General features: G+C 42.8%; 2 protein-coding genes across 9 annotated transcripts in view; one reads left to right on the top strand and one right to left on the bottom strand.

Annotated features, from left to right (window-relative positions):
• Window positions 1-26,536, top strand: part of LOC115113134 (equilibrative nucleoside transporter 1-like) — a 68,608-nt gene that overhangs the window by 40,989 nt on the left and 1,083 nt on the right. For all 8 annotated transcript variants that reach the window (XR_003861080.2, XM_029640418.2, XM_065012771.1 and 5 more), the window contains 11 exons: window positions 6,514-6,594; window positions 9,310-9,391; window positions 9,793-9,974; window positions 16,129-16,268; window positions 16,814-16,948; window positions 17,041-17,138; window positions 18,019-18,103; window positions 18,372-18,457; window positions 18,573-18,681; window positions 18,941-19,026; window positions 26,073-26,272. Coding sequence is in view for 7 of the 8 variants with exons in the window: in XM_029640418.2 (XP_029496278.1) it covers window positions 6,566-6,594; window positions 9,310-9,391; window positions 9,793-9,974; window positions 16,129-16,268; window positions 16,814-16,948; window positions 17,041-17,138; window positions 18,019-18,103; window positions 18,372-18,457; window positions 18,573-18,681; window positions 18,941-19,026; window positions 26,073-26,272 (1,232 nt within the window). In the remaining variant the exon portion in view is untranslated. The remainder of the gene's footprint in view (window positions 1-6,513; window positions 6,595-9,309; window positions 9,392-9,792; window positions 9,975-16,128; window positions 16,269-16,813; window positions 16,949-17,040; window positions 17,139-18,018; window positions 18,104-18,371; window positions 18,458-18,572; window positions 18,682-18,940; window positions 19,027-26,072; window positions 26,273-26,536) is intronic.
• LOC135565490 (general transcription factor II-I repeat domain-containing protein 2-like) lies at window positions 2,215-3,885 on the bottom strand. The gene is made up of 2 exons (XM_065012534.1): window positions 2,894-3,885; window positions 2,215-2,713 (listed from the first exon to the last, which is right to left on the bottom strand). Exon 1 carries the CDS (start codon window positions 3,819-3,821, stop codon window positions 2,907-2,909), a length of 915 nt encoding a protein of 304 aa, XP_064868606.1. The 5' UTR covers window positions 3,822-3,885; the 3' UTR covers window positions 2,215-2,713; window positions 2,894-2,906.

The raw sequence follows: 26,536 nt of genomic DNA, 5'->3' as shown, positions 1-26,536 counted from the left end.
ACCATCCGCCATCTCATCAGGAGCATCCCCAGGCGTTGTAGGGAGGTCATACAGGCACGTGGAGGCCACACACACTACTGAGCCTCATTTTGACTTGTTTTAAGGACATTAAATCAAAGTTGGATCAGCCTGTAGTGTGGTTTTCCACTTTAATTTTGAGTGTGACTCCAAATCCAAACCTCCATGGGTTGATAAATTTGATTTCCATTGATAATTTTGTGTGATTTTGTTGTCAGCACATTCAACTATGTAAAGAAAAAAGTATTTAATATGAATATTTCATTCATTCAGATCTAGAATGTGTTATTTTAGTGTTCCCTTTATTTTTTTGAGCAGTGTATATACCTATGTTTTGAATTTGAAAAAATCATATTTTATTATTCAAATTAAGAAGGGTTCAGTGAATGCGCATATGAAACTGGTGGGGTTCAGTACCTCCAACAAGGTTAAGAACCACTGGATTAACCGGTACTTTTGTATACTTTCTAGGCAGTAGTTTTGAAAGTAGCGCTCACGAGCCAAAAGTGTCCCCGAATGACATGTGCACCACGTCATTGCTTTCTGGCTCTGCTGTGTGTGCATCTTGCTAGAGTTGCACACAAGTTCCTGAGCATGTCTTCTAAAATCTTGATGAAGTTATGACAGTTGCAACGTGATAAGAGTACAACTATATAAAGTTCTGGGAATGGTGAAGAGCGCGGTTCTTTTCATCTTGTCATATGACCCATATGCTATAGCCAGAGAACACGGTCTGGGAATGGTGAAGAGCGCGGTTCTTTTCATCTTGTCATATGACCCATACGCTATAGCCAGAGAACACGGTCTGGGAAATGGTGAAGAGCGCGGTTCTTTTCATCTTGTCATATGACCCATACGCTATAGCCAGAGAACACGGTCTCAGGTGTGACTGTCACCTGCAGAACCACTCCTTTATTGGGGGTGTCTTGCTAATTGCCTATAATTTCAACCTGTTGTTTTCATCTTGTCATATGACCCATACGCTATAGCCAGAGAACACGGTCTGGGAATGGTGAAGAGCGCGGTTCTTTTCATCTTGTCATATGACCCATACGCTATAGCCAGAGAACACGGTCTGGGAATGGTGAAGAGCGCGGTTCTTTTCATCTTGTCATATGACCCATACGCTATAGCCAGAGAACACGGTCTGGGAATGGTGAAGAGCGCGGTTCTTTTCATCTTGTCATATGACCCATACGCTATAGCCAGAGAACACGGTCTGGGAATGTAAGTCACAGCTATTCCAGTACAATGCCCTTATGTCCACCTCAATTTGGATTTGGTGGTGTAATCAAGATCATATAGACCCCATTCTATCCTAACGTAAAGGGTTGACCGCTGCACTACTTCAAAATGCTTTCTCACTACTGTCTGATCTCTTGGGAATGATGGTAATGGAACAGCTTTAGATGTATAGGGTGACTACAAGGGCAAAGCAACTTCTAATCTCAACAGTTGTCAGTCCGTATTTGCCTTAGGGCCAGAAGTAGTTATGATTGGCTTATGAGTTTTACAACTTGACATAAGGGTATAATGTTAGTCATAAAGCCCAATTTCCACTGCAATAGTAATGTTGTCCACCAGGCGGCTCTCTGTCGAACCATCTGTTTTCACAGAGCCTCAGAGTGGAACTTGACTGGAAGTCTATGGCAGAAGCGAACGAAACAACCTCTGGTTTTAATTGGCTGATATCAGTCCATCACCATCTTGCATATCCCTTAGAACCTTCCCCCCTACATTGTGGACGTCAATGCACGAGCAGCGCAAGTGGTTTTTAAACAAGGTAGTGAGTACAGAAAAACGGAACGTACACATCTTGGAAATCATTTTCACATATTCTTTTGAGTGGCACCAATGAAGTGTCATTGGCTCAGACCGCAATCAACAACCTGATCAACTATATGTGAAGGAGATGTGTCGTGCTGCATGAGACAAATGGTGGTCACACCAGATACTGACTGTTTTTCTGATCAACGCCCCTGCCTTTTTTTGTAAGATATCTGTATTCCCAGTCATGTGACATTTTTTAATTTTTTATTTGACCTTTTATTTAACTAGGCAAGTCAGTTAAGAACAAATTCTTATTTTCAATGACGGCCTAGGAACAGTGGGTAGAACGACAGATTTGTACCTTGTCAGCTCGGGGGTTTGAACTTGCAACCTTCCGGTTACTAGTCCAACGCTCTAATCCAGGGGTCCCCAAACTTTTTCCTGTGAGGGCCACAACTTTTCCCTTCTCTGATGGGGGGCCGGTGTCAGTTTGTAACAGAAAAAGTGTGACGATCGTAGGGGAGCTTAAAAAATGTATTGTTTTCCAGAAAGCCACACATAACCAAATAACCCTTTCCAGGTTCTTTACAGAAAAAAAGTCAGGAAACAAATAATAACACTATTAATGAAATAAATAATAACTAAATAACCCTCTCTGAGTTCTTCACAGAAAAAACAGGAAATAAATAATAACTAAATAACTCTCTCTGGGTTCTTCATAGAAAAAAAAGCCATGGAACATTAACTTTCTGTCGTGCCATGCACAATCTTAACAGATAAAAGTTCAGCTCAGTTGTCAGAGCAGAATCTCTCTGACACATATGAGCAGTCTCTTAAAGTTATTGTGTTCCTTCCTTATAATCCTTTTGTAGGTTCCAGTAGGCTTGTAGACACCGCTGTTTGCAGCTCTCTCTCATCAACTTCCCTGTGAAAACCACAAAAGAAGCAGGTTGAGAAACTGAACTAAGTGATACAGCACCTACACAGCACAATACATTTCACTACCAGTATGGTTGTAAAGATGGATTTTATCCCAGTAGATTTTATTATGATTATATTTGTTTATGCTCAGAATGACTCATTCAAGTCAGAAAAGTGAGCTTACCTATGTATGTTCATCAGTGTGAACTGTGGGCCTGCATCTGGCTGGTGAGAAGTTGAATATCAGGTTCCATTCTAGTTACAGCCAGTCTCAAGCACTGATGCAAATGTTCATCTGTCAATCTTGATCTCATCGGGGTTTTCAGCAGTTTCATGCGAGAAAAGGTTTTGTCGCAGATATACGTGCTGCCAAAAACTGTGGACATTTTCATTGCGTGTTTTTTGATGTTTGGATATGTGTCGTTTGGGAGGGCGGCATAGAAGTCAATGAGACTGTTGGGCTTGAATGCGTCTTTCAGAACATCACAGTTCTGTAACTCAGCCAACTCAAACTGATATGAAGGCTGGGCTTCATCAATGTCGGCAACAAAGGGGTTCTGAAAAAGACGGATTTCTTTTGCATGAACATGTAGTTCACTGAATCGCACACCGAACTCCGCCTTCAGCATTTCCAGTGCTTCCACGCACTTTTCAGCTGGGAACGGGACCGCTGGGTTCTCTGTCGACAGGTTTTGGGTAGCAGGAAGATGGACGAAGTTGCGCTTTTTCACTTGTTCCAAAAGCAGCGCTAATTTCACCTCAAATGCTTTTATGTGTGAATACATGTCGCAAATGAGTTTCCCCTCGCCTTGTAGCTGCAAGTTAAGGCTGTTAAGTATTTCTGTCACGTCTGTTAAAAATGCGAGGTGCCATTTCCATTCTGGGTCGATCAGCTCTGGGACCGTTTTGTCTTTTAAATGAAGAAATGCGTTAATTTCGGGTAGCAGCTCGAAAAAACGCCTCAAAACTCTGCCCCGGCTCAGCCATCGGACCTCTGTGTAGTACAGCACATCTCCGTGCGTAGACTCCAGTTCAGACAGGAATTCTTGGAACTGCCTGTGTTTAAGTCCCTTTGCTCTGATGAAGTTTATGCACGACACCACAACCTTCATTACAGAATCCCACTTCAACACTTTGCAGCACAGTGCTTGCTGGTGAATTAGGCAGTGGACTCGTAGCGGGCGGTGAGACCCCTTTTTCCAACTCCCGGTTCATGCGTCCTATTAGACCGCGAGTTTCGCCCACCATGCTAGGAGCCCCGTCAGTCGTGATGCTAGCTAGCTTTGACCAGTCCAGGTCCAACTTCTCCATGGTTTGGCACACTTTGTCAAAAATATCCTCTCCCGTTGTAGTCCCTTTGAGACTTTGGAGGGCTGCCAGCTCCTCGCATATCTCAAAGTTTGCGCTAACTCCACGAATAAAAATGAGCAGTTGCGCTGTGTCTTGCACGTCCGTGCTCTCATCCAGTGCTAATGAAAAAAAGTCAAATTCTTTCGTCTTCTGCTGCAGCTGGGCATATACATTACTCCCGATTTCTTCAACGCGTCTGGTGATTGTACTCGCCGACAGACTTACGGCATTAAATGCATCTTTCTTCTCGGGACACACCTCCTCCGCGACAGCATCCATACATTTCTTAACAAACTCTCCGTCAGTGAAAGGCTTACCGCTTCTTGCTATCAGTTTAGCAACCCGAAAGCTGGCCCGAACGGATGCCTGGTTCAGCTGAGCTTGGCGTACAAATGTATTCTGCTGAGATAGTAGTCCACTTTTTAGCTTTGAGAGTTTGTCTGCTCGCAGGTTAAATACCCTGCATTCTGAATCAATTTTTCTCTTACCTAACCTTTTCGCCATTATTCCGTTCTCTCTTTGACAGGGCCGGGCCTAGGATTTTTTTTCTGGAGGCCAAATAGGAAAAAAATTCGATAGCGTCTCTGGTATTGTTCAGAGGGCCGGGCCAAATGTGCTGACGGGCCGTATCCGGCCCGCGGGCCGTAGTTTGGTGACCACTGCTCTAATCAATAGATTTGGGCCTAATGAATTCATTTAAATTGACTGAATTTGATATGAACTGTAACTCAGTAAAATGTTTGAAATTGTTGCATTTGAACAAAAATATAGTGTTTTGTAGGCCAGACATTCGTGAGAAGACTGATTTTTCAGGATGTCTCATGGTCTTACAAACACTGCTTTAGCTCTGCCACCTTTCACCACAAGTGGGGATGGCTAGCATCAGTGAACGTGGTGGATTGAGATGCGGACCATGCAACAAACAGCTTAAACAGGTGGATGTTTTTATTATGCTAATTCAATTTCGACTCTAGGGGTTAAGCAAAATAAGAGCCAGAATAAAAATCTAGGGTGCACCGCTGTACTGTTCACAACCTTGGAGATCACATTCTCTGAGAACCAAGCACACGATGAGAATCCACTTGGTAACATCATAATGAAACGCAGCAGCAGACCCATTACTGTGTTTGTCTTCCTCTACAATGGTCCCTAACAATAAGTATGCTCACATGTATAGCTTACATTACACACAGTCCAGTGGATTGTGGGTTCTCATGTGATCCCAGTGAGACATTCTAAAATGCTGTCCAGTGTAGAACACTCACAATGAGCTGCATTCAATACTCTTAACCAATGACAGTGCATTCCCATATGACCATTTCCTCATGACAACTTCATTATCTATTAGGCACATTTTCATCTAAAGAGGCTTAGTCTGCTCCTTAATGGTATCCATAACTTATGGCAATGCTTATGAGATGCATTGTGAGATAGCCTAAACCTGTTTGGGCTGTTGGGATGCTTGGAGTTCTGCACAGCCACCTGTGTGTACAGTGAACTTGGGCTTTTTGTTTAAGAGGGACTCAAGGAAGGACGTTTGGATGTTATTTGGAGACCACCTCTTAACCAGGTTTTTCTTCCATGTATAAAATGAAATTCTGTTCATAGTTCCACCCTTTCAGTAACTAAAATATTGGATTTAGGCTAACCCTGGACTTCTCTAACCAAGTGTAATTCAAAATAAATGTTTCTCAGAAGAAAATAGTGCTGATTACAGTACACAATCTGTGGCTGGCTTGTATGATACATTTGAGCTATGTGCATATTTGGCTACAATGTTTTGGTTTGTTGATGACAGTATTGTGCTTGATAAGGTTTTGAAGGTCGTCTTCTGGCTTTTTAAAAATCATATTATGAAATGCTGGAGCTGCATAGGCTACTTTGTGGTTTGGTATAATGTCAGCTGTTATAACCACTGGTATTTCTATTGTTGCCTACATATGCTGCTTATCTTAAATTAAGACCATTTTCCTGGTAAGCAAGGACTTGGTTTATCTTTAGGTTACAAATGTAGTAGGTAGAAAATAGAAATAGATGTTTGTCTGAGATGTCATATTGGTGACATGCGCTTCTGTTTATTTGGTCATACATTTTTCTTTTTAAAGTAGCCTAACCGTAAACAGATATTTGAGAACAAATACCTGCTGAATCTGTAGGGTTTTCCTTAGTATCCCAAACTACAATAGTTAGACAGGAAATTGAATTGTAACTGGCTGGTGATGAACCTGTGGAATGAAATGTAAATCAATTATTGGAGATATGATGTGGAAAAGTTGTGAAAATATAACAATGCATTTTGTTAGATTTTATTAAATAAAAAATATAGATCACCAGGGGGAAAAAACAGGTTGATTTCATTCTCCTGAACTTTATCTTGTTTTGCTTGAATATTGTTGCTTTAGGAAGGGGCCTCTAAAAATACTAGGCTAATTTATGAAAATGTCTCGTTTTCAGAATCCGTGCCACATTTTGACTAAAGAGTTGGTTCCTGCAATACTTCAGGAAAATGACGGCCATCAACGCTCCACGGGACAAGTGAGTGCATTGACTTAGAACTTTTTGCTTCCGCCTGCAATCATTCAATTTATTTTTTTATTTATTTTATTTCACCTTTATTTAACCAGGTAGGCTAGTTGAGAACAAGTTCTCATTTGCAACTGCGACCTGGCCAAGATAAAGCATAGCAGTGTGAACAGACAACACAGAGTTACACATGGAATAAACAATTAACAAGTCAATAACACAGTAGAAAAAAAATGGGCAGTCTATATACAATGTGTGCAAAAGGCATGAGGAGGTAGGCGAATAATACAATTTTGCAGATTAACACTGGGGTGATAAATGATCAGATGGTCATGTACAGGTAGAGATATTGGTGTGCAAAAGAGCAGAAAAGTAAATAAATAAATAAAAAAAACAGTATAAAAACAGTATGGGAATGAGGTAGGTGAAAATGGGTGGGCTATTTACCAATAGACTATGTACAGCTGCAGCGATCGGTTAGCTGCTCGGATAGCTGATGTTTGAAGTTGGTGAGGGAGATAAAAGTCTCCAACTTCAGCGATTTTTGCAGTTCGTTCCAGTCACAGGCAGCAGAGTACTGGAACGAAAGGCGGCCAAATGAGGTGTTGGCTTTAGGGATGATCAGTGAGATACACCTGCTGGAGTGTGTGCTACGGATGGGTGTTGCCATCGTGACCAGTGAACTGAGATAAGGCGGAGCTTTACCTAGCATGGACTTGTAGATGACCTGGAGCCAGTGGGTCTGGCGACGAATATGTAGCGAGGGCCAGCCGACTAGAGCATACAAGTCGCAGTGGTGGGTGGTATAAGGTCCAGATTGTCAAGCCCAGCTGATTTGTACGGGTCTAGGTTTTGCAGCTCTTTCAGAACATCTGCTATCTGGATTTGGGTAAAGGAGAACCTGGAGAGGCTTGGGCGAGGAGCTGCGGGGGGGCGGAGCTGTTGGCATACAAATCAGCTGGGCTTGACAATCTGGACCCTCTATTTCTGAAACTATCTGCCGCCATTGTCGCAACCCCTATTACCAGCCTGTTCAACCTCTCTTTCATATCGTCTGAGATCCCCAAGGATTGGAAAGCTGCCGCGTGGATATGTATTTTATGGATACAACTGGTATACATATAGAATGGGGCAAAAAAGTATTTAGTCAGCCACCAATTGTGCAAGTTCTCCCACTTAAAAAGATGACAGAGGCCTGTAATTTTCATCATAGGTACACTTCAACTATGACGGACAAAATGAGGGGGAAAAAATCCAGAAAATCACATTGTAGGACTTTTAATGAATTTATTTGCAAATTATGGTGGAAAATAAGTATTTGATCACCTACAAACAAGCAAGATTTCTGGCTCTCACAGACCTGTAACTTCTTCTTTAAGAGGCTCCTCTCCTCTGTCCTCCACTCGTTACCTGTATTAATGGCACTTGTTTGAACTTGTTATCAGTATAAAAGACACCTGTCACAACCTCAAACAGTCACACTCGAAACTCCACTATGGCCAAGACCAAAGAGCTGTCAAAGAACATCAGATACAAAATTGTAGACTTGCACCAGGCTGGGAAGACTGCATCTGCAATAGGTAAGCAGCTTGGTTTGAAGAAATCAACTGTGGGAGCAATTATTAGGAAATGGAAGACATACAAGACCACTGATAATCTCCCTCGATCTGGGGCTCCACACAAGATCTCACCCCGTGGGGTCAAAATGATCACAAGAACGGTGAGCAAAAATCCCAGAACCAGACGGGGGGACCTAGTGAATGACCTGCAGAGAGCTGGGACCAAAGTAACAAAGCCTACCATCAGTAGCACACTATACCGCCAGGGACTCAAATCCTGCAGTGCCAGACGTGTCCCGCTGCTTAAGCCAGTACATGTCCAGGCCCGTCTGAAGTTTGCTAGAAAGCATTTGGATGATCCAGAAGAAGATTGGGAGAATGTCATATGGTCAGATGAAACCAAAATATAACTTTTTGGTAAAAACTCAACTCGTCGTGTTTGGAGGACAAAGAATGCTGAGTTGCATCCAAAGAACACCTACTGTGAAGCATGGGGGTGGACCAGGACGTCTGATCCGTGTAAAGGAAAGAATGAATGGGGCCATATATCGTGAGATTTTGAGTAAAAACCTCTTTCCATCAGCAAGGGCATTGAAGATTAAACGTGGCTGGGTCTTTCAGCATGACAATGATCCCAAACACACCGCCCGGGCAACGAAGGAGTGGCTTCGTAAGAAGCATTTCAAGGTCCTGGAGTGGCCTAGGCAGTCTCCAGATCTCAACCCCATAGAAAATCTTTGGAGGGAGTTGAAAGTCTGTGTTGCCCAGCAATAGCCCCAAAACATCACTGCTCTAGAGGAGATCTGCATGGAGGAATGGGCCAAAATACCAGCAACAGTGTGTGAAAACCTTGTGAAGACTTACAGAAAACGTTTGACCTCTGTCATTGCCAACAAAGGGTATATAACAAAGTATTGAGAAACTTTTGTTAATGACCAAATACTTATTTTCCACCATAATTTGCAAATAAATTCATTACAAATCCTACAATGTGATTTTCTGGATAGTTTTTTTCTAATTTTGTCTGTCATAGTTGAAGTGTACCTATGATGAAATTGACAGGCCTCTCTCATCTTTTTAAGTGGGAGAACTTGCACAATTGGTGGCTGACTAAATACTTTTTTGCCCCACTGTACTAACATTACTGGTGTAAATTTGTTTTTGTCAGGTATAATGCAGTGTGGATAATTTTTTTCATCCTTGGCTTGGGAACCCTCCTGCCATGGAATTTCTTCATGACTGCAACCATGGTAACTTTTCTTCATTCTTCTACAACTGTTTCCTTATGATAACCATGAGAAATCAGACTTGGAGCTGTAGTCTAGTAGAACAATATGCTGTTAAGGCACACAGACTGAGTTCCTATTTCTTTAAAAGGGTAATAGAACTGGTCTTAAATAATACACATACTCTAACCAAAGGGAGCTTCTGGAGCTGCCTCGAGGGAGGACATGTTTATTGAGGCCACTTTTGTAAACAGCTATAAACCCCTGGTTCATCACAGGGGGAGTTCAAACTTTTAGCAATATCCTTAATCCCTGCACTGGCCCTGGACAGCAGGCTAGCATTATGAAAACATTGACTCTCATTAGTTTTGGTCACGAGCTGACCCCCAAGTCTCTCTCTCCTTTACCCTGTTGCTTCTCTTTAGTACTTCACCAACCGACTGAAGGACCCGGCCGTTGAGGGCTCAGCCATTCTGACAGCCAACACCACAGTGGTGGAGGGAGACACGAGGAGCATCCTAGAGTCCAAGTTCAACAACGTGATGACCCTGTGCGCCATGGTGCCCCTGCTCATCTTCACCTGCCTCAACTCCTTCATCCACCAGAGGTATAGTTAGAACTAATGGTCACTATAACCTACTGTAACCTCTAGGAAACCCAGGACTCACTTCAAACCACACCTCATTCATCTTAAAAGCACATTGAATTGATACCCCACTCTTATCCTCAATCCCTGCCTGTTTACATGTCCCCTTATCCTCACTCAATGCATTTTCCTCACAGTCTCCTAAACAACCATAGTTCTCACCCTAACCCTGAATGGTGCCTCATGTAAACCTAACTTCTCTGCTAATCAAGGTTTTTGTCTGCATGAAAAGTCTTGTATGGGCCTCAAGTATTTGGCGGCAGAGCTTATGTCCAAACAGTATCATTTTTGGGATGTAAAAAATTCAGTATTATCTTAAAATCACTAAAACCAGATATAGTATGTGGAAAATATAATGGACCTAATATACAGTACCAGTCAAAAGTTTGGACACACCTACTCATTCAAGGGTTTTTCTTTATTTGACTATTTTCTACATTGTAGAATAATAGTGATGACATCAAAACTATGAAATAACACATGGAATCATGTAGTAACCAAAGAATTGTTAAACAAATCAAAATATATTTGAGATTCTTCAAATTAGCCATGATGATATCTTTGCACACTCTTGGCATACTACACCTGCATTGCTTGTTGTTTGGGGTTTTAGGCTGGGGTTCTGTACAGCACTTTGAGATATCAGCTGATGTACGAAGGGCTATAGAAATGGATTTGATTTGTTGGGTCATTGTCCTGTGGAAAAACAAATGATTGTCCTAAGTGCAAACCAAATGGGATGGCGTATCACTGCAGAATGCTGTGGTAGTCATGCTGGTTAAGTATGCCTTGAATTCTAAATCAAATAAATTTGTCACGAGCAAAGCACCATCACACCTCCTCCATGCTTCACGGTGGGAACTACACATGCAGGGATCATCCGTTCACCTACTCTGTGTCTCACAAAGACATGGCGGTTGGTACCAAAAATCACAGATTTCCATCAGTTTAATGTCCATTGCCCGTGTTTCTTGGCCCAAGCAAGTCTCTTCTTATTATTGGTGTCCTTTTAGTAGTGGTTTCTTTGCCACTTCGACCATGAAGGCTTGAAACATGCAGTCTCTTCTGAAAAGTTGATGTTGAGATGTGTATGTTACATGAACTCTGAATCATTTATTTGGTCTGCAATTTCTGAGGCTGGTAACTCTAATGAACTTATCATCTGCAGCAGAGGTAACTCTGGGTCTTCCTTTTCTGTGGCGGTCCTCATGAGAGCCAGTCATGAGCCAGTCATTTCATCATAGCGCTTGATGGTTTTTGCGACTGCACTTGAAGAAACTTTCGAAGTTCTTCAAATGTTATGGATTGACTGACCTTCATGTCTTAAAGTAATGGATGTTTCTCTTTGCTTATTTGAGCTGTTCTTGCCATAATATGGACTTGGTCTTTTATCAAATAGGGATATCTTCTGTATACCACCCTTATCTTGCCACAACACAACTAATTGGCTCAAACACATTAAGAAGGAAAGAAATTCCACAAATGTTCTTTTAACAAGGCACACCTGTTAATTGAAATGCATTGCAGGTGAATACCTCATGAAGCTGGTTGAGAGAATGCCAAGTGTGTGCAAAGCTGTCATCAAGGCAAAGTGTGGCTACTTTGAAGAATCTCAAATTTAAATATATTTTGATTTGTTTAACACTTTTGGTTACTACATGATTCCATATGGGTTATTTCATAGTTTTCAAGAAAAACCGTGGAATGACTAGGTGTCTGAACTTTTGGCTGGTACTGTCTGTACCATCACTCCTGTGTTCTAATGTCATGTTGTGTTAGCTAATCTAGTTTTATCAGTTTATCAGTAAAAAGCTAATTGATCATTAGAAAACCCTTTTACAATTATGTTAGCACAGTTGAAAAACTGGCCTTCTTTGGACTAGTTGAGTATTTGGAGCATCAGCATTTGTGGGTTCGATTACAGGCTCAAAATGGCAAAAAACAAATAACTTTCTCCCGAAACTCAGTCTATTCTTATTCTGAGAAATGAAGGCTATTCCATGCGAGAAATGGCAAAGAAACTGAAGATCTGGTACAATGCTGTGTACTACTCCCTTCACAGAACAGAGCAAACTGTCTCTAACCAGAATAGAAAGAGGAGTGGGAGGCCCCCGGTGCACAGCTGAGCAAGAGGACAAGTACATTAGAGTGTCTAGTCTGAGAAACAGACGCCTCACAAGTCCTCAACTGGCAGCTTCATTAAATAGTGCCTGCAAAACACCAGTCTCAACATCAACAGTGAAGAGGCGACTCTGGGATGCTGGCCTTCTAGGCAGAGTTGCAAAGATAAAGCCATATCTCAGACTGGCCCATAAAAATAAAAGATTAAGATTGGCAAAAGAACAAACACTAGATGGAGGAAGATTATAATTGTTTTTAATGGACAGACAAATCTAAGTTTGAGGTGTCCAGATCACAAAGAAGAATATTCGTAAGACACAGAAAAATGAAAATATGCTGGAGGAGTGCTTGAAGCCATCTGTCAAGCATGGTGGAGGCAATGTGATGGTCCGGGGGTGCATTGGTGGTGGTAAAGTGGGATATACAGTGGGGAGAACAAGCACCTTCCGGAGACACCTGAAACCCCACCTCTTTAAGGAATACCTAGGATAGGATAAAGTAATCCTTCTCACCCCCCCCCCCCCCCTTAAAAGATTTAGATGCACTATTGTAAAGTGGCTGTTCCACTGGATGTCATAAGGTGAACGCACCAATTTGTAAGTCGCTCTGGATAAGAGCGTCTGCTAAATGACTTAAATGTAAATGTAAATGTATTTGATACACTGCCGATTTTGCAGGTTTTCCTACTTACAAAGCATGTAGAGGTCTGTAATTTTTTATCATAGGTACACTTCAACTGTGAGACGGAATCTAAAACAAAAATCCAGAAAATCACATTGTATGATTTTTATGTAAATAAATAGCATTTTATTGCATGACATAAGTATTTGATACATCAGAAAAGCAGAACTTCATATTTGGTACGGAAACCTTTGTTTGCAATTACAGAGATCATACGTTTCCTGTAGTTCTTGACCAGGTTTGCACACACTGCAGCAATTTTGGCCCACTCCTCCATACAGACAGACATTCTACAGATCATTCAGGTTTCGGGGCTGTCGCTGGGCAATATGGACTTTCAGCTCCCTCCAAAGATTTTCTATTGGGTTCAGGTCTAGAGACTGGCTAGGCCACTCCAGGACCTTGAGATGCTTCTTACGGAGCCACTCCTTAGTTGCCCTGGCTGTGTGTTTCGGGTCGTTGTCATGCTGGAAGACCCAGCCACGACCCATCTTCAATTCTCTTACTGAGGGAAGGAGGTTGTTGGCCAAGATCTTGCGATACATAACCCCATCCATCCTCCCCTCAATACGGTGCAGTCGTCCTGTCCCCTTTACAGAAAAGCATCCCCAAAGAATGATGTTTTCACGGTTGTGATGGTGTTCTTGGGGTTGTACTCCTCCTTCTTCTTCCTCCAAACACGGCGAGTGGAGTTTAGACCAAAAAGCTCTATTTTTGTCTCATCAGACCACATGACTTTCTCCCATTCCTCCTCTGGATCATCCAGATGGTCATTGGCAAACTTCAGACGGGCCTGGACATGCGCTGGCTTAAGCAGGGGGACCTTGCGTGCGCTGCAGGATTTTAATCCATGATTGCGTAGTGTGTTACTAATGGTTTTCTTTGAGACTGTGGTCCCAGCTCTCTTCAGGTCATTGACCAGGTCCTGCTGTGTAGTTCTGGGCTGATCCCTCACCTTCCTCATGATCATTGATGTCCCATGAGGTGATATCTTGCATGGAGCCCCAGACCGAGGGTGATTGACCGTCAACTTGACCTTCTTCCTTTTTCTAATAATTGCGCCAACAGTTGTTGCCTTCTCACCAAGCTGCTTGCCTATTGTCCTGTAGCCCATCCCAGCCTTGTGCAGGTCTACAATTTTATCCCTGATGTCCTTACACAGCTCTCTGGTCTTGGTCATTGTGGAGAGGTTAGAGTCTGTTTGAGTCTGTGGACAGGTGTCTTTTATACAGGTAACGAGTTCAAATAGGTGCAGATAATACAGGTAATGAGTGGAGAACAGGAGGGATTCTTAAAGAAAAACTAACAGGTCTGTGAGAGCCGGAATTCTTACTGGTTGGTAGGTGATCAAATAGTTATGTCATGCAATAAAATGCAAATGAATTAAAAATCATACAATGTGATTTTCTGGATTTTTGTTTTAGATTCCGTCTCTCACAGTTGAAGTGTACCTATGATAAAAAATTACAGACCTCTACATGCTTTGTAAGTAGGAAACACTGCCGATTTTGCAGGTTATCAAATACTTGTTCTCCCCACTGTATGTACAGGGTAAAAGGGATCTTGAAGATGGAAGGCTATCACTCCATTTTGCAATGCCATGCCATACCCTGTGGACGGCGCTTAATTGGAGCTAATTTCCTCCTCCGACAACAGGACAATGACCCAAAGCACAGTTCCAAACTATTTAGGGAAGAAGCAGTCAGATGGTATTCTGTCTATAGTGGAGTGGCCAGCACAGTCACCGGGTCTCAACCCTATTGAGCAGTTGTGGGAGCAGCTTGACCGTGTGGTACATATGAAATGCCCATCAATCCAATTTGTGGGAGGTGCTTCAGGAAGCATGGGGTGAAATCTCTTCAGATTACCTCAACAAATTGACAACTAGAAGCCAAAGGTCTGCAAGGCTGTAATTGCTGCAAATTGAGGATTCTTTGACAAAAGCAAAGTTTGACAATAATGAGCAAGGTAGAACAAACATTAGCAAAATAGAAAAAACAAATGAGTCGTTTTAAAAAACCTTACAGTTGAGCAAACCTTAGTCTAAAATAAATGATTCATGCATCCTCCTTGCTGCGATTCAAAAAACAAATCATACCAATTTAAAATATTCTGTCAAAAGCAAGTTGAAGTGTTTCCCAAATTCGCTATTCTAATAGTGTTTATTGTCCTAAAGTTGTAGTTTTCAAATGGGCGCAATTGTGAAAGTCAGTCTCTAGGTGATTTTCATCAGCTTTATTTTAAATGACCAATATTGTCAAACAATATCACAAATTGAGCAAACAATATCAAAATGGGAAAAGTCCAAAGAGAACTTACAGCTGAGCAAAGCTTATGAAAGAAACGGTGCACAGTAGGCCGATTTCCATAGCCTATTATTAGCCATTTCTAGAACCTACATGCAACGTATAAAAGCCTAGGTCTAAAAAGAGAGGAAGATTAGGCAAAAATGCAAATCATTGAATAATTATCCAGTTCTTGGGACAGCAGAGTTGCATGCTCTGCAGCTGGGGCCTTCATGATTTCTGGTGCATCGGACAAACGCACCATATACACACACACACACACACACACACACACACACTGATTTTGTGCCACAGCTCCAACAAGCTCATGCTAGCGGTCCTTTTTTAGCCGTCTTGTTTTTTGTGAATCAATTTGTTTTATGTTTGGAGGTGGGGGGTTTGCCAATAGGGGTCGCCAACCCTAGCCCCATGGCAAGATGTGTAGAATTGCAGAAAATGTGCTTTTAAACTGCATCATTTTGTCACTGCGGCCAAAAGAAGGGCCTCAAAATGTTGGTCTGTGACTGCAACATTGGCCACGCCGCTCCACGCCCACCACCTAATCCCCATTTTGATCCAGGAAAAGACCTGTAACCCTCCCTCTCATTTCAACCCTGAGTAATGTATCGTTTTGACAAAATCGCGCTAGTTGGCTGTGCCTGCACCAAAACTCCACTATTTTTCCTTCATAGCTTGTTCTCCATCTTTTTAAATAGGGAGCCAATTTGTTTTCAGCACTTATTTCCATGACTGATCAGAAGTGGTTTTCTCATGGATCTCTCTTGTCCCTCTACATCAGACATATGGTGAGCAATATGTTTGGAACATTGAATAGCAATAAAATCGGTATCGAATCACAATACATAGAATTGTGAGAATCACAATGCATATAGTTTTGGAACCAAAGTATTGTGTGGTCCCTGGGGATTCCCAGCCCTAGTCGTCCATCGGTGACCTCCACTTCGTAGTCGTAGGAATGTCATCTGTTTTTATCCTCCTTTCTCACTCTTACCTCACCTCTCCCCCAGGATTCCTCAGAATTGGCGTATCGCCGGCTGCCTGTCTGTGATCCTGGTGGTGTTTCTGTTGACGGCGGTGCTGGTCAAAGTGGACATGGGCCCTCTCCCCTTCTTCTCTCTCACCATCATCAAAATCATCTGCATCAATTGTAAGTGGACCCCAACCTACCTCATACCTAACACACCAAGCTCACACACACACAACTCATTCACCACTCACACCATCTGCTATGGAGTTGGCTTGTTTAAAATGGAATGTAAAACAGGATACGCTCACCCCCATTTTGCTCTCCTGTTGGTTTGATCCTGATGCCTGATGAGGAGCAGCTTCTCCAGCTGTTTAAGGTTCTGCCAGAGGGGAGGACTGGGTGACCCAATTGGAACGCTTTGATGTTGATATGCGCACTCCCCCTGTGAAGACTGTGTATACTAGGAAGGGGGGTGAATGAAATAATGTTTTATGTAAAACAACCCTTGTGATGTTCTCATTTGTTTTTGCTTTATGTCTCTGTGATGTGCCAACCCTACCTCTCTTGATCTTCCTCTTTTGAGTATATCATGACCTTTTCTTCCAATAAAGTTTTTTCCCTTTCTTGCCTTCAAATGTATTACTCCCTCTATCCAACATCTACAATCGCTCATTCTCTCTCTAAATTGACTTAATTTTCTCCCCCCTCTCTCTCTCTCTACCCAGCGTTTGGGGCAGTGCTGCAAGGCAGTCTGTTTGGCCTGGCTGCAATGCTGCCGGCCTCCTACACCGCACCTATCATGAGTGGACAGGGTCTCGCTGGAACCTTCGCTGCCTTCTCCATGATCTGTGCCCTGGCCAGTATGTCTAACACTCGCAGCAGGTCCATAACTTCTATTCTAGGATGAGGATAGTAAGCACTTCCTGGTCATGACCCTGTGTTCTGTGTGTAGGTGGCTCAGCCCTGCAGGACAGTGCCTTTGGCTACTTCATCACTGCGTGCGTGGTCATCTTCCTGGCCATCTTGTCCTACCTCGCTCTGCCCAGTATGGTAAAACCTCCAACTAACACACTAATCCAGTGGCTCTCAACTGATTTTGTCCTCGGGACCCAAATTGAACCAAGTTGTCTGTCAATCCAATATTGACATGTTGATTTAAAAATAAAAATAAATTCAATCTGAAAAACTGTGGTTAATGCTAGTAAATATACCAATTATATGACAAGGGAACAAGTCTCACCTTTCATTTTCAGTCCTTCAATTTTGTCCATGTTCTTGATGAAGAATGTTAAGCTCACTGGTTTGAGACCACAAGAAATATAGTTGAGGTTAAAATATAAAATCATTTAGATTTCTACACTCTTTCTACCTGGTTTTAGTTGTTTAAGTTCAGACTGGAGTATTTTTCATTTAAAGAACTTGCGACCCATTCAAAACCATTTGGGTTGCGACCCACCAGTTTAGAATAGCTGCTCTAATCTACACAGAACATTGACCCCTAATGATCTGGTCTTCCTAATGGGATGCTCTGACCTCAAAATACTTTGTCAGGGAAGTCGTCATTGGCTCAACAAGGTTATCTGAGGGAAGTAGTTAGCAGGGTGTAGCACTATAAAGCCCCCTGGCCTGTATCCATAATGTGTCCTCCTACTCAGCTATATGGACAGATTCAGTAACCTGATAATAATATGTAGGGATGTTAACCCCAGTGTCCTGGTTATATTTCCAATCTGGCACTCATACCATCATAGCCACCTGGCTTCCAATTGGCTCATTTCATCCCCTCTCCTCCCCCCGTAACTCTTCCCCAGGTTGTTGCTGTAAAAAAAAACGATGTTATCAGTCAACGTACCTGGTATAATAAGGATCAATAAATAATGTGGGTTGGCAAATGTGCTGAATTGTCTTAAAGTCTCTGCCTACCTCGCAGGAGTTTTTCCAGTACTACCTGGAAAGTAATGGATCCAAGCCAGCCGGCGGAGATGAGGAGAACAAGATGAACCTATTGAAAAAAGGTACAGTCAGCAGCTGGAATGACATGTAACAAGACTCGGCTTATAAAACCTGAAGCCATTGAGAAATGTGTTTCTCCTTTTGTGTGTAGTAGTGTACTCAGCTCAGGGCTCGCTGGATTATAGTATAACTATAGTTTGCTTGTTTATGTATGTTTCTTGATTTAATTCTCAGTTCTTCTTTAAATTAGCTTATTTTGCATCTATCTGTGTCAAGCTAACAACAAAAGAGGATGTGAGGAATCATACAGACTTTTGCGTTGTGTGACAGACAGCCCAGCAGAGAAGAGGCCAGTGGTCAGTCTGACAGAGGAGGAAGCCAAGCCCACGATATCTGTGTTTGCCATCTTTAAACAGGCAAGGGACCTGCACAAAGATAATATCAACTAAGTGGTCCTCCGAAGTGAGGAAATTGGTGGGGGGGCCTAAAACCACCCACTTATGTTGGACTTATTTTGTCCTGTGTTTGTAGATCTGGGTAATGGCCCTCTCTGTGTGCTTCGTGTTCACCATCACCATCGGAACTTTTCCTGCAGTCACAGTTGATGTCAGATCCACCATGGCCAATGGAGGTGCCTGGGGTGAGTGTGCTGAGGGAGCGTTTATGTTGTAAATGATTACACAAGTCTTTATTCCCCTGTGTTTTGCTGTATAAATGGTGTGTGAAGAGAGTGACCAGCATACAGGCTCATAGCATTCATCCTCTATATAAAAAAAAAACTAGCAAGGACAATGCCAAACATCTGCCCTTGCAATTTTGCTCAAATAGGTTCCAGTATTGATTTTAAGTCTGTGGACTTGTTATTCACCATGCGGTTTATTGTCCCTTTGTCGCCACAGATACATACTTCATCCCTGTGTCGTGTTTCCTGCTCTTCAACGTGATGGACTGGGCAGGAAGGAGTCTGACGGCCGTGTGTATGTGGGTGAGTCTTGAGGCCCTGAGCACTAGTTCCACTGACACTGTGTCAAACAGACAATGGCTTGTTGGTGTAGATTCCTACTCAACATCTGTGCTCCCTTAAAATGGTTCCCCCTGGTCTGACCAATTGTTCCCCTTGGCCAACTTCTTTGACGTTTCACTGGACCATAGATCAGAATGTCTTGGCATCTCATCAATCTAAAAGGGAGAGGAGAATGATAGGCTAATGATTCCCATACAACAGTATAACATACAATGACATAACACTTTTGTTTAAAAATATTTAATCCAAATCTGATCCAGATTACTGCCTGGTGATTACATGACGTTATATGGGTTGTAGTAAACCCCTCCTCCACACACCATCAAAGTGAATATAATGGAATTATAGTTGGAAACCTTGTTGGGGAGTATGAGTGAAATCATGCTGAGACACCCGTCCAGTCGGATTTACAGAGCTAGACATAGCACCGAGACTGCCCTGGTAAGGGTCATCAATAAACTCCGTAAGGGTCATCAATAAACTCCTCATGAATACTGCCTCTGGGGCTGCCAGCATCCTCACACTGCTGGACCTCTGTGTAGTATTCAACAGGGTCAGCCACCCCATCCTGCTGGACCACATGGAGAAGCTCTTGGGGCCTGTCAGACACTGTCCTGGACTGGTTCAGGTCCTATCTCACTGATCGCTACTAGTTTGTAGCCATCCTAGTAGGTCAGACAGTTGTGGTCTGACAGGGAGTCCCTCAAGGCTCTGTCCTTGGGCTACTAATGTTTTATATCTGAATGCTGCCACTGGGAAACATCTTGAGGAAACAGACAGGGCTTTCGCTTTTATGCTGACAACATAAAAAGCTCTGTTTCCACAAGCACTGACATTGCCAATGCCACTACAAAGTCAGTGTGGAAGAGGTGAAAAAATGATTGTTGTCTATCAACAATGACAAGCCACCAGGGTCTGACAATCTAGATGGAAAATTACTGAGGATAATAGCAGACGATATTGCCACTCCTAGTTGCCACATCTTCAATTTAAGCCTACTAGAGAATGTGTGCCCTCAGGTCTGGAGGGAAGCTAAAGTAATTCCGCTACCCAAGAATAGTAAAGCCCCCTTTGGCTATTTGAGCAAGTAATCAGCCTGTTACCAACCCTTAGTAAACTTCTGTAAAAAATTATGTTTGACCAGATGCAATGCTATTTCACAGTAAACAAATTGACAACAGAATTTCAGCATGATTATAGTGAAGGACACTCAACAAGCACAGCACATACACAAATGACTGATGATTGGCTGAGAAAAATTGATGATAAAATTATTGTGGGGGCTGTCTTGTTAGACTTCAGTGCAGCTTTTGACATTATCGATCATAGTCTACTGCTGGAAAAACATATGTGTTATGGCTGCTATAATGTGGATAAAGAGTTATTTGTCTAACAGAACACAGAGGGTGTTCTTTAATGGAAGCCTATCTAATATATTCCAGTTAGAATCAGGAATTCCCCAGGGTAGCTGTTTAGGCCCCTTTCTTTTTAAAATTTTTCTAACGACATGCCACTGACTTTGAGTAAAGCCAGAGTTTCTATGTATGCGGATGACTCAACACTATACACGTCAGCTACTACAGAGACTGAAATGACAGCAACACTCAACAAAGAGCTACAGTTAGTTTTAGAGTGGGTGGCAAGGAATAAGTTGGCCCTAAATATTTCTAAAACTAAAAGCATTGTATTTGGAACAAAACACTCACTAAACCTAAACCTCAACTCAAAACCCTAAACCTCAACTAAGTCTTGTAATAAATCATGTGGAAATTGAGCAAGTTGAGATGACTAAACTACTTGGAGTAACACTAATTTGTAAACTGTCATGGTCAAAACACATTGATGCAGTAGTAGCTAAGATGGGGATAAATCAAATCAAAGTGTATTTGTCACGTGTGCCGAATACAACAGGCGTAGGTAGACCTTACAGTGAAATGCTTACTTACAGGCTCTAACCAATAGTGCAAAAAAGGTATTAGGTGAACAAAAGGTAGGTAAAGAAATCAAACAACAGTAAAAAGACAGGCTATATACAGTAGCGAGGCTATAAAAGTAGCGAGGCTACATACAGACACCGGTTAGTCAGGCTGACTGAGGTAGTATGTATATGTAGATATGGTTAAAGTGACTATGCATATATGATGAACAGAGAGTAGCAGTAGTGTAAAAGAGGGGTTGGCAGGTGGGACACAATGCAGATAGCCCGGTTAGCCCATGTGCGGGAGCACTGGTTGGTCGGCCCAATTGAGGTAGTATGTACATGAATGTATAGTTAAAATGACTATGCATATATGATGAACAGAGAGTAGCAGCAGTGTAAAAAGAGGGGTTGGGGGAGGCACACAATAAAAATAGTCCGGGTAGCTATTTGATTACCTGTTCAGGAGTCTTATGGCTTGGGGGTAAAAACTGTTGAGAAGCCATTTTGTCCTAGACTTGGCACTCCGGTACCGCTTGCCATGCGGTAGTAGAGAAAACGGTCTGTGGCTGGGGTCTTTGACAATTTTTAGGGCCTTCCTCTGACACCGCCTGGTGTAGAGGTCCTGGATGGCAGGCAGCTTAGCCCCAGTGATGTACTGGGCCGTACGCACTACCCTCTAGTGCCTTGCGGTCAGAGGCCGAGCAATTGCCGTACCGGGTAGTGATGCAACCATTCAGGATGCTCTCCATGTTGCAGCTGTAGAACCTTTTGAGGATCTCAGGACCCATGCCAGATCTGTCTATAATAAAGCGATGCTCTGCCTTCTTATCAACAAGGCAGGTCATACAGGCCCTAGTTTTGTCACACCTTGACTACTGTTCAGTCTTGTAGTCAGGGGCCACAAAAAAGGACTCATGAAAATTTAAATTGCAATTGGCACAGAACAGGGCAGCACGGCTGGCCCTTGGATGTACACAGAGAGCTAATATTAATAATATGCATGTCAATCTCTCCTGGCTGAAAGTGGAGGAGAGATTGACTTCATCACTACTTTTATTTATGAGAGGTATTGACATGTTGAATGCACCGAGCTGTCTGTCTAAACTACTGGCACACAGCTCGGACACCCATGCATTCACAGCCCCCTAGTCCAGAACAGACGATGGGAGGCACACAGTACTACATAGAGCCATGACTACATGGAACTCTATTCCACATCAAGTAACTGACGCAAGCAGTAAAATTTGATTTAAAATAACAGATTAAAAAAACACCTTATGGAAGATCGGGGACTGGGAAGCAACACAAACACTGGCACATACACACTATACATACATATGGATTTAGTACTGTAGATACAGTGGGGCAAAAAAGTATTTAGTCAGCCACCAATTGTGCAAGTTCTCCCACTTAAAAAGATGAGAGGCCTGTAATTTTCATCATAGGTACACTTCAACTATGACAGACAAAATGAGAAAAAAATATCCAGAAAATCACATTGTAGGATTTTTAATGAATTTATTTGCAAATTATGGTGGAAAATAAGTATTTGGTCACCTACAAACACGCAAGATTTCTGGCTCTCACAGACCTGTAACTTCTTCTTTAATTAAGAGGCTCCTCTGTCCTCCACTCGTTACCTGTATTAATGGCACCTGTTTGAACTTGTTATCAGTATAAAAGACACCTGTCCACAACCTCAAACAGTCACACTCCAAACTCCACTATGGCCAAGACCAAAGAGCTGTCAAAGGACACCAGAAACAAAATTGTAGACCTGCACCAGGCTGGGAAGACTGAATCTGCAATAGGTAAGCAGCTTGGTTTGAAGAAATCAACTGTGGGAGCAATTATTAGGAAATGGAAGACATACAAGACCACTGATAATCTCCCTCGATCTGGGGCTCCACGCAAGATCTCACCCCGTGGGGTCAAAATGATCACAAGAACGCTGAGCAAAAATCCCAGAACCACACGGGGGGACCTAGTGAATGACCTGAAGAGAGCTGGGACCAAAGTAACAAAGCCTACCATCAGTAACACACTACGCCGCCAGCGACTCAAATCCTGCAGTGCCAGACGTGTCCCCCTGCTTAAGCCAGTACATGTCCAGGCCCGTCTGAAGTTTGCTAGAGAGCATTTGGATGATCCAGAAGAAGATTGGGAGAATGTCATATGGTCAGATGAAACCAAAATATAGCTTTTTGGTAAAAACACAACTCGTTGTGTTTGGAGGACAAAGAATGCTGAGTTGCATCCAAAGAACACCATACCTACTGTGAAGCATGGGGGTGGAAACATCATGCTTTGGGGCTGTTTTTCTGCAAAGGGACCAGGACGACTGATCCGTGTAAAGGAAAGAATGAATGGGGCCATGTTTTGCGAGATTTTGAGTGAAAACCTCCTTCCATCAGCAAGGGCATTGAAGATGAAACGTGGCTGGGTCTTTCAGCATGACAATGATCCCAAACACACCGCCCCGGCAACGAAGGAGTGGCTTCGTAGGAAGCATTTCAAGGTCCTGGAGTGGCCTAGCCAGTCTCCAGATCTCAACCCCATAGAAAATCTTTGGAGGGAGTTGAAAGTCCGTGTTGCCCAGCAACAGCCCCAAAACATCACTGCTCTAGAGGAGATCTGCATGGAGGAATGGGCCAAAATACCAGCAACAGTGTGTGAAAACCTTGTGAAGACTTAGAGAAAACGTTTGACCTCTGTCATTGCCAACAAAGGGTACATAACAAAGTATTGAGAAACTTTTGTTATTGACCAAATACTTATTTACCACCATAATTTGCAAATAAATTCATTAAAAATCCTACAATGTGATTTTCTGGATTTTGTTTTCCCTCATTTTGTCTGTCATAGTTGAAGTGTACCTATGATGAAAATTACAGGCCTCTCTCATCTTTTTAAGTGGGAGAACAATTGGTGGCTGAGTAAATACTTTTTCCCCCACTGTATGTGGTAGTGGTGGAGTAGGGGCCTGAGGGCACACAGTGTGTTGTGAAATCTGGGAATGTATTGTAATGTTTTAAAATGGTATAACCTGTCTTAATTTAGCTGGACCCCAGGAAGAGTAGCTGCTGCATTGGCATGGTGTCAAGGTCCTCCCCTCCAGTGAGGTCCGCAACCTGTGTGTGATATTTGACAGTCGGCTCTCGTTTGAGGCTGATATCAAGAGTGTGACCAAAGTTTTTCCATCTACGGAACATTGCCAGGTTACGACCTATGGGATTACATCCTGCATCTGAGCGACTCATCCACGCCTTTATTTAATCCCTTCTGGACTATTGTAACGCCCTGTTTGTTGGCGCATCTGCCAAGCTCTGAAACAGGACACAATATTTCCAGAACTGTGGTGCACGTGTCCTCACCCACACCTCCCCCCACGAGCACATCACTCCAGTGCTATCCAAACTCCACGGGCTCTCCATATGCTCACGCACCGACTACACTCCTACCAAGGTATCCACAACTCTGGAACCAAGTACCTGTCTGACCTCATTCTACTCTTTTTCCCCACACGCACCCTTTGCTCCTCCATCTAACTTCAGCAGCCTCGTAGCAAACTAAAAACTATGGGTGACAGGGCTATCCGTTGCGCTGTTCCGCGGCTGTGGAATGCACTTCCAGACACTAGTAGGACTGTCCTCCTTTTATGGCACAGCTCAAGACCGTGCAGTTGCTAATTCTGCTAATTCTGTTAATGTCCTCTGGATCTGATGTCACCTGGTATATATCTTCGTTTGTTGTCTGTTTTGGATTATTTTATATTTGCTCCTTGTGTGTGAGAAGCTTTTTACAAATTACATGTATTATCAATCGTTCAGAATTCTGTGAAAAATCTGGTTTGGAACAGAACACTTGCTGTGTAGGCCAGTGGTTTGTATTGGAAAAAAGCCCTTTAGTTTTTAGGATGAAGAGGTTGTGTGACTGCTGAAGGAAGTCTGTTTTGGTGGGTGGTTGAGGAGTGGTAAAATTAAAGACCCCCTATTGATTTGGAGTAGCTTCCTGTTTTTAACTAGATCTCATGACTGGGGCTGTAACAGCTCCCAGTTCTGGAGTCTGTAATTCACTGGCTGAGAGGTTTCCCCATAGAGATCTAGATGGTGCTCTGTTTCTATTTAATTCTACCTCCGCTCCCTCCCTTCCGCATCATGACCCCTATGATTACTTTAGAACAGTCCCGTCCTCCCCAATTAAGGTGCCACCAACCTCCTGTGATTCTGACTAATTTACATTAAAGGAAATTGCTTTGACTACAATATGGCTACCATTATACCGTGATTCAACATATTTTGGCCAGACAATCTAAACCATTAGATTGAGATACAGCCTTGATAACACATTGCTGACCCTAGAACATCCCTTAGCCAGCTGTGAGTACCTCATTACTCTAATCTCCAGCCCATCTGAAAACCTGCCCTGAACCCTAGTCAGCCTCACACCACTCAATGCTCTGTGGTGTTCTATTCTCCAGGCCCTACTGCTATCCAATCCAATTGAAATAATCAAATGCAATTAAGCTTGGCCACGGGTGGAATAGTTAAATGATTTCACAGAGAAAATGTTTCACTATCCCTTTTTACAGTGCTGTGTTTTATTAGCCTCACTTCGTGCTGAAGCATATAGTAGGCCTCATTATAATGTAACTAATTGAGTTTATAGTGTGTTTATTTCTCCTGCCTGCTCTGAATTCTGTAACTCAAGGTTTCATTTGGAGGCCATTGCTGAATTCCCTGAGTTCACAGGCTCCTTGTCTAAGCTTTTCATTTGAATGTGTGTGGGTTTCAGACCCAGTCTTATCCAGGGCGTGGCTTTGTCTCAGGCTACATAACCTTGCACTACTGTCCCCCCCTCAGTTTACATTACTGAAGATACACAGGCAGTGTGTAAAACCCTCAGCAACCTGACATTTCAACACACCTGACCAGCAACTTTCTTGTTGACAAAATCCAGTATGAAGAGAGGTGATTGCGATCAGGGTTCACATTCATAAGTGATCTGTTTTAAACAGGGTATACAGTATAAGATTGGAGTGGATCTGTACGATGTGTTGATGTACGATGTCTCTTTTTCCTGTCAGCCCGGTAAGGACAGCGTCATCCTGCCCGTCATGGTGGGTCTCCGTGTGGTCTTTGTGCCTCTCTTTATGCTGTGTAACGTCCAGCCTAGGAACAACCTGCCCGTGCTGTTCGCCCACGACGCCTGGTACATCGTCTTCATTATCTTCTTCTCCTTCAGCAATGGATACCTGGCCAGCCTCTGCATGTGCTTCGGACCAAAGTAAGACCATCACCAGTGACAACTACAGCAGAGTTCTCAACCCTCTGTATCAGGGACCGGCACTGCTGACTGGTTCCTCAGCTGGAAAGCTGACTAATTATAGTCTCCATAGAAGGGAACCATAGCTTGCCGGTTCCTGTAACACAGGTTGAGAAACACTGTACTTTCACAGTCTTCTCATGACGAAAAAGACATTGCACTGGTTCATCATTTTGTATACAGTCCTGTTTTCTTCTCCTGGTCATGTGTTTTGTCCCTCCTATT

Source organism: Oncorhynchus nerka, linkage group LG28 (genome assembly GCF_034236695.1).
Source record: "Oncorhynchus nerka isolate Pitt River linkage group LG28, Oner_Uvic_2.0, whole genome shotgun sequence".
NCBI lineage: Eukaryota > Metazoa > Chordata > Actinopteri > Salmoniformes > Salmonidae > Oncorhynchus > Oncorhynchus nerka.
Note: the sequence above shows the minus strand (reverse complement) of the source record. Positions and strands in the feature narration are given on the sequence as shown.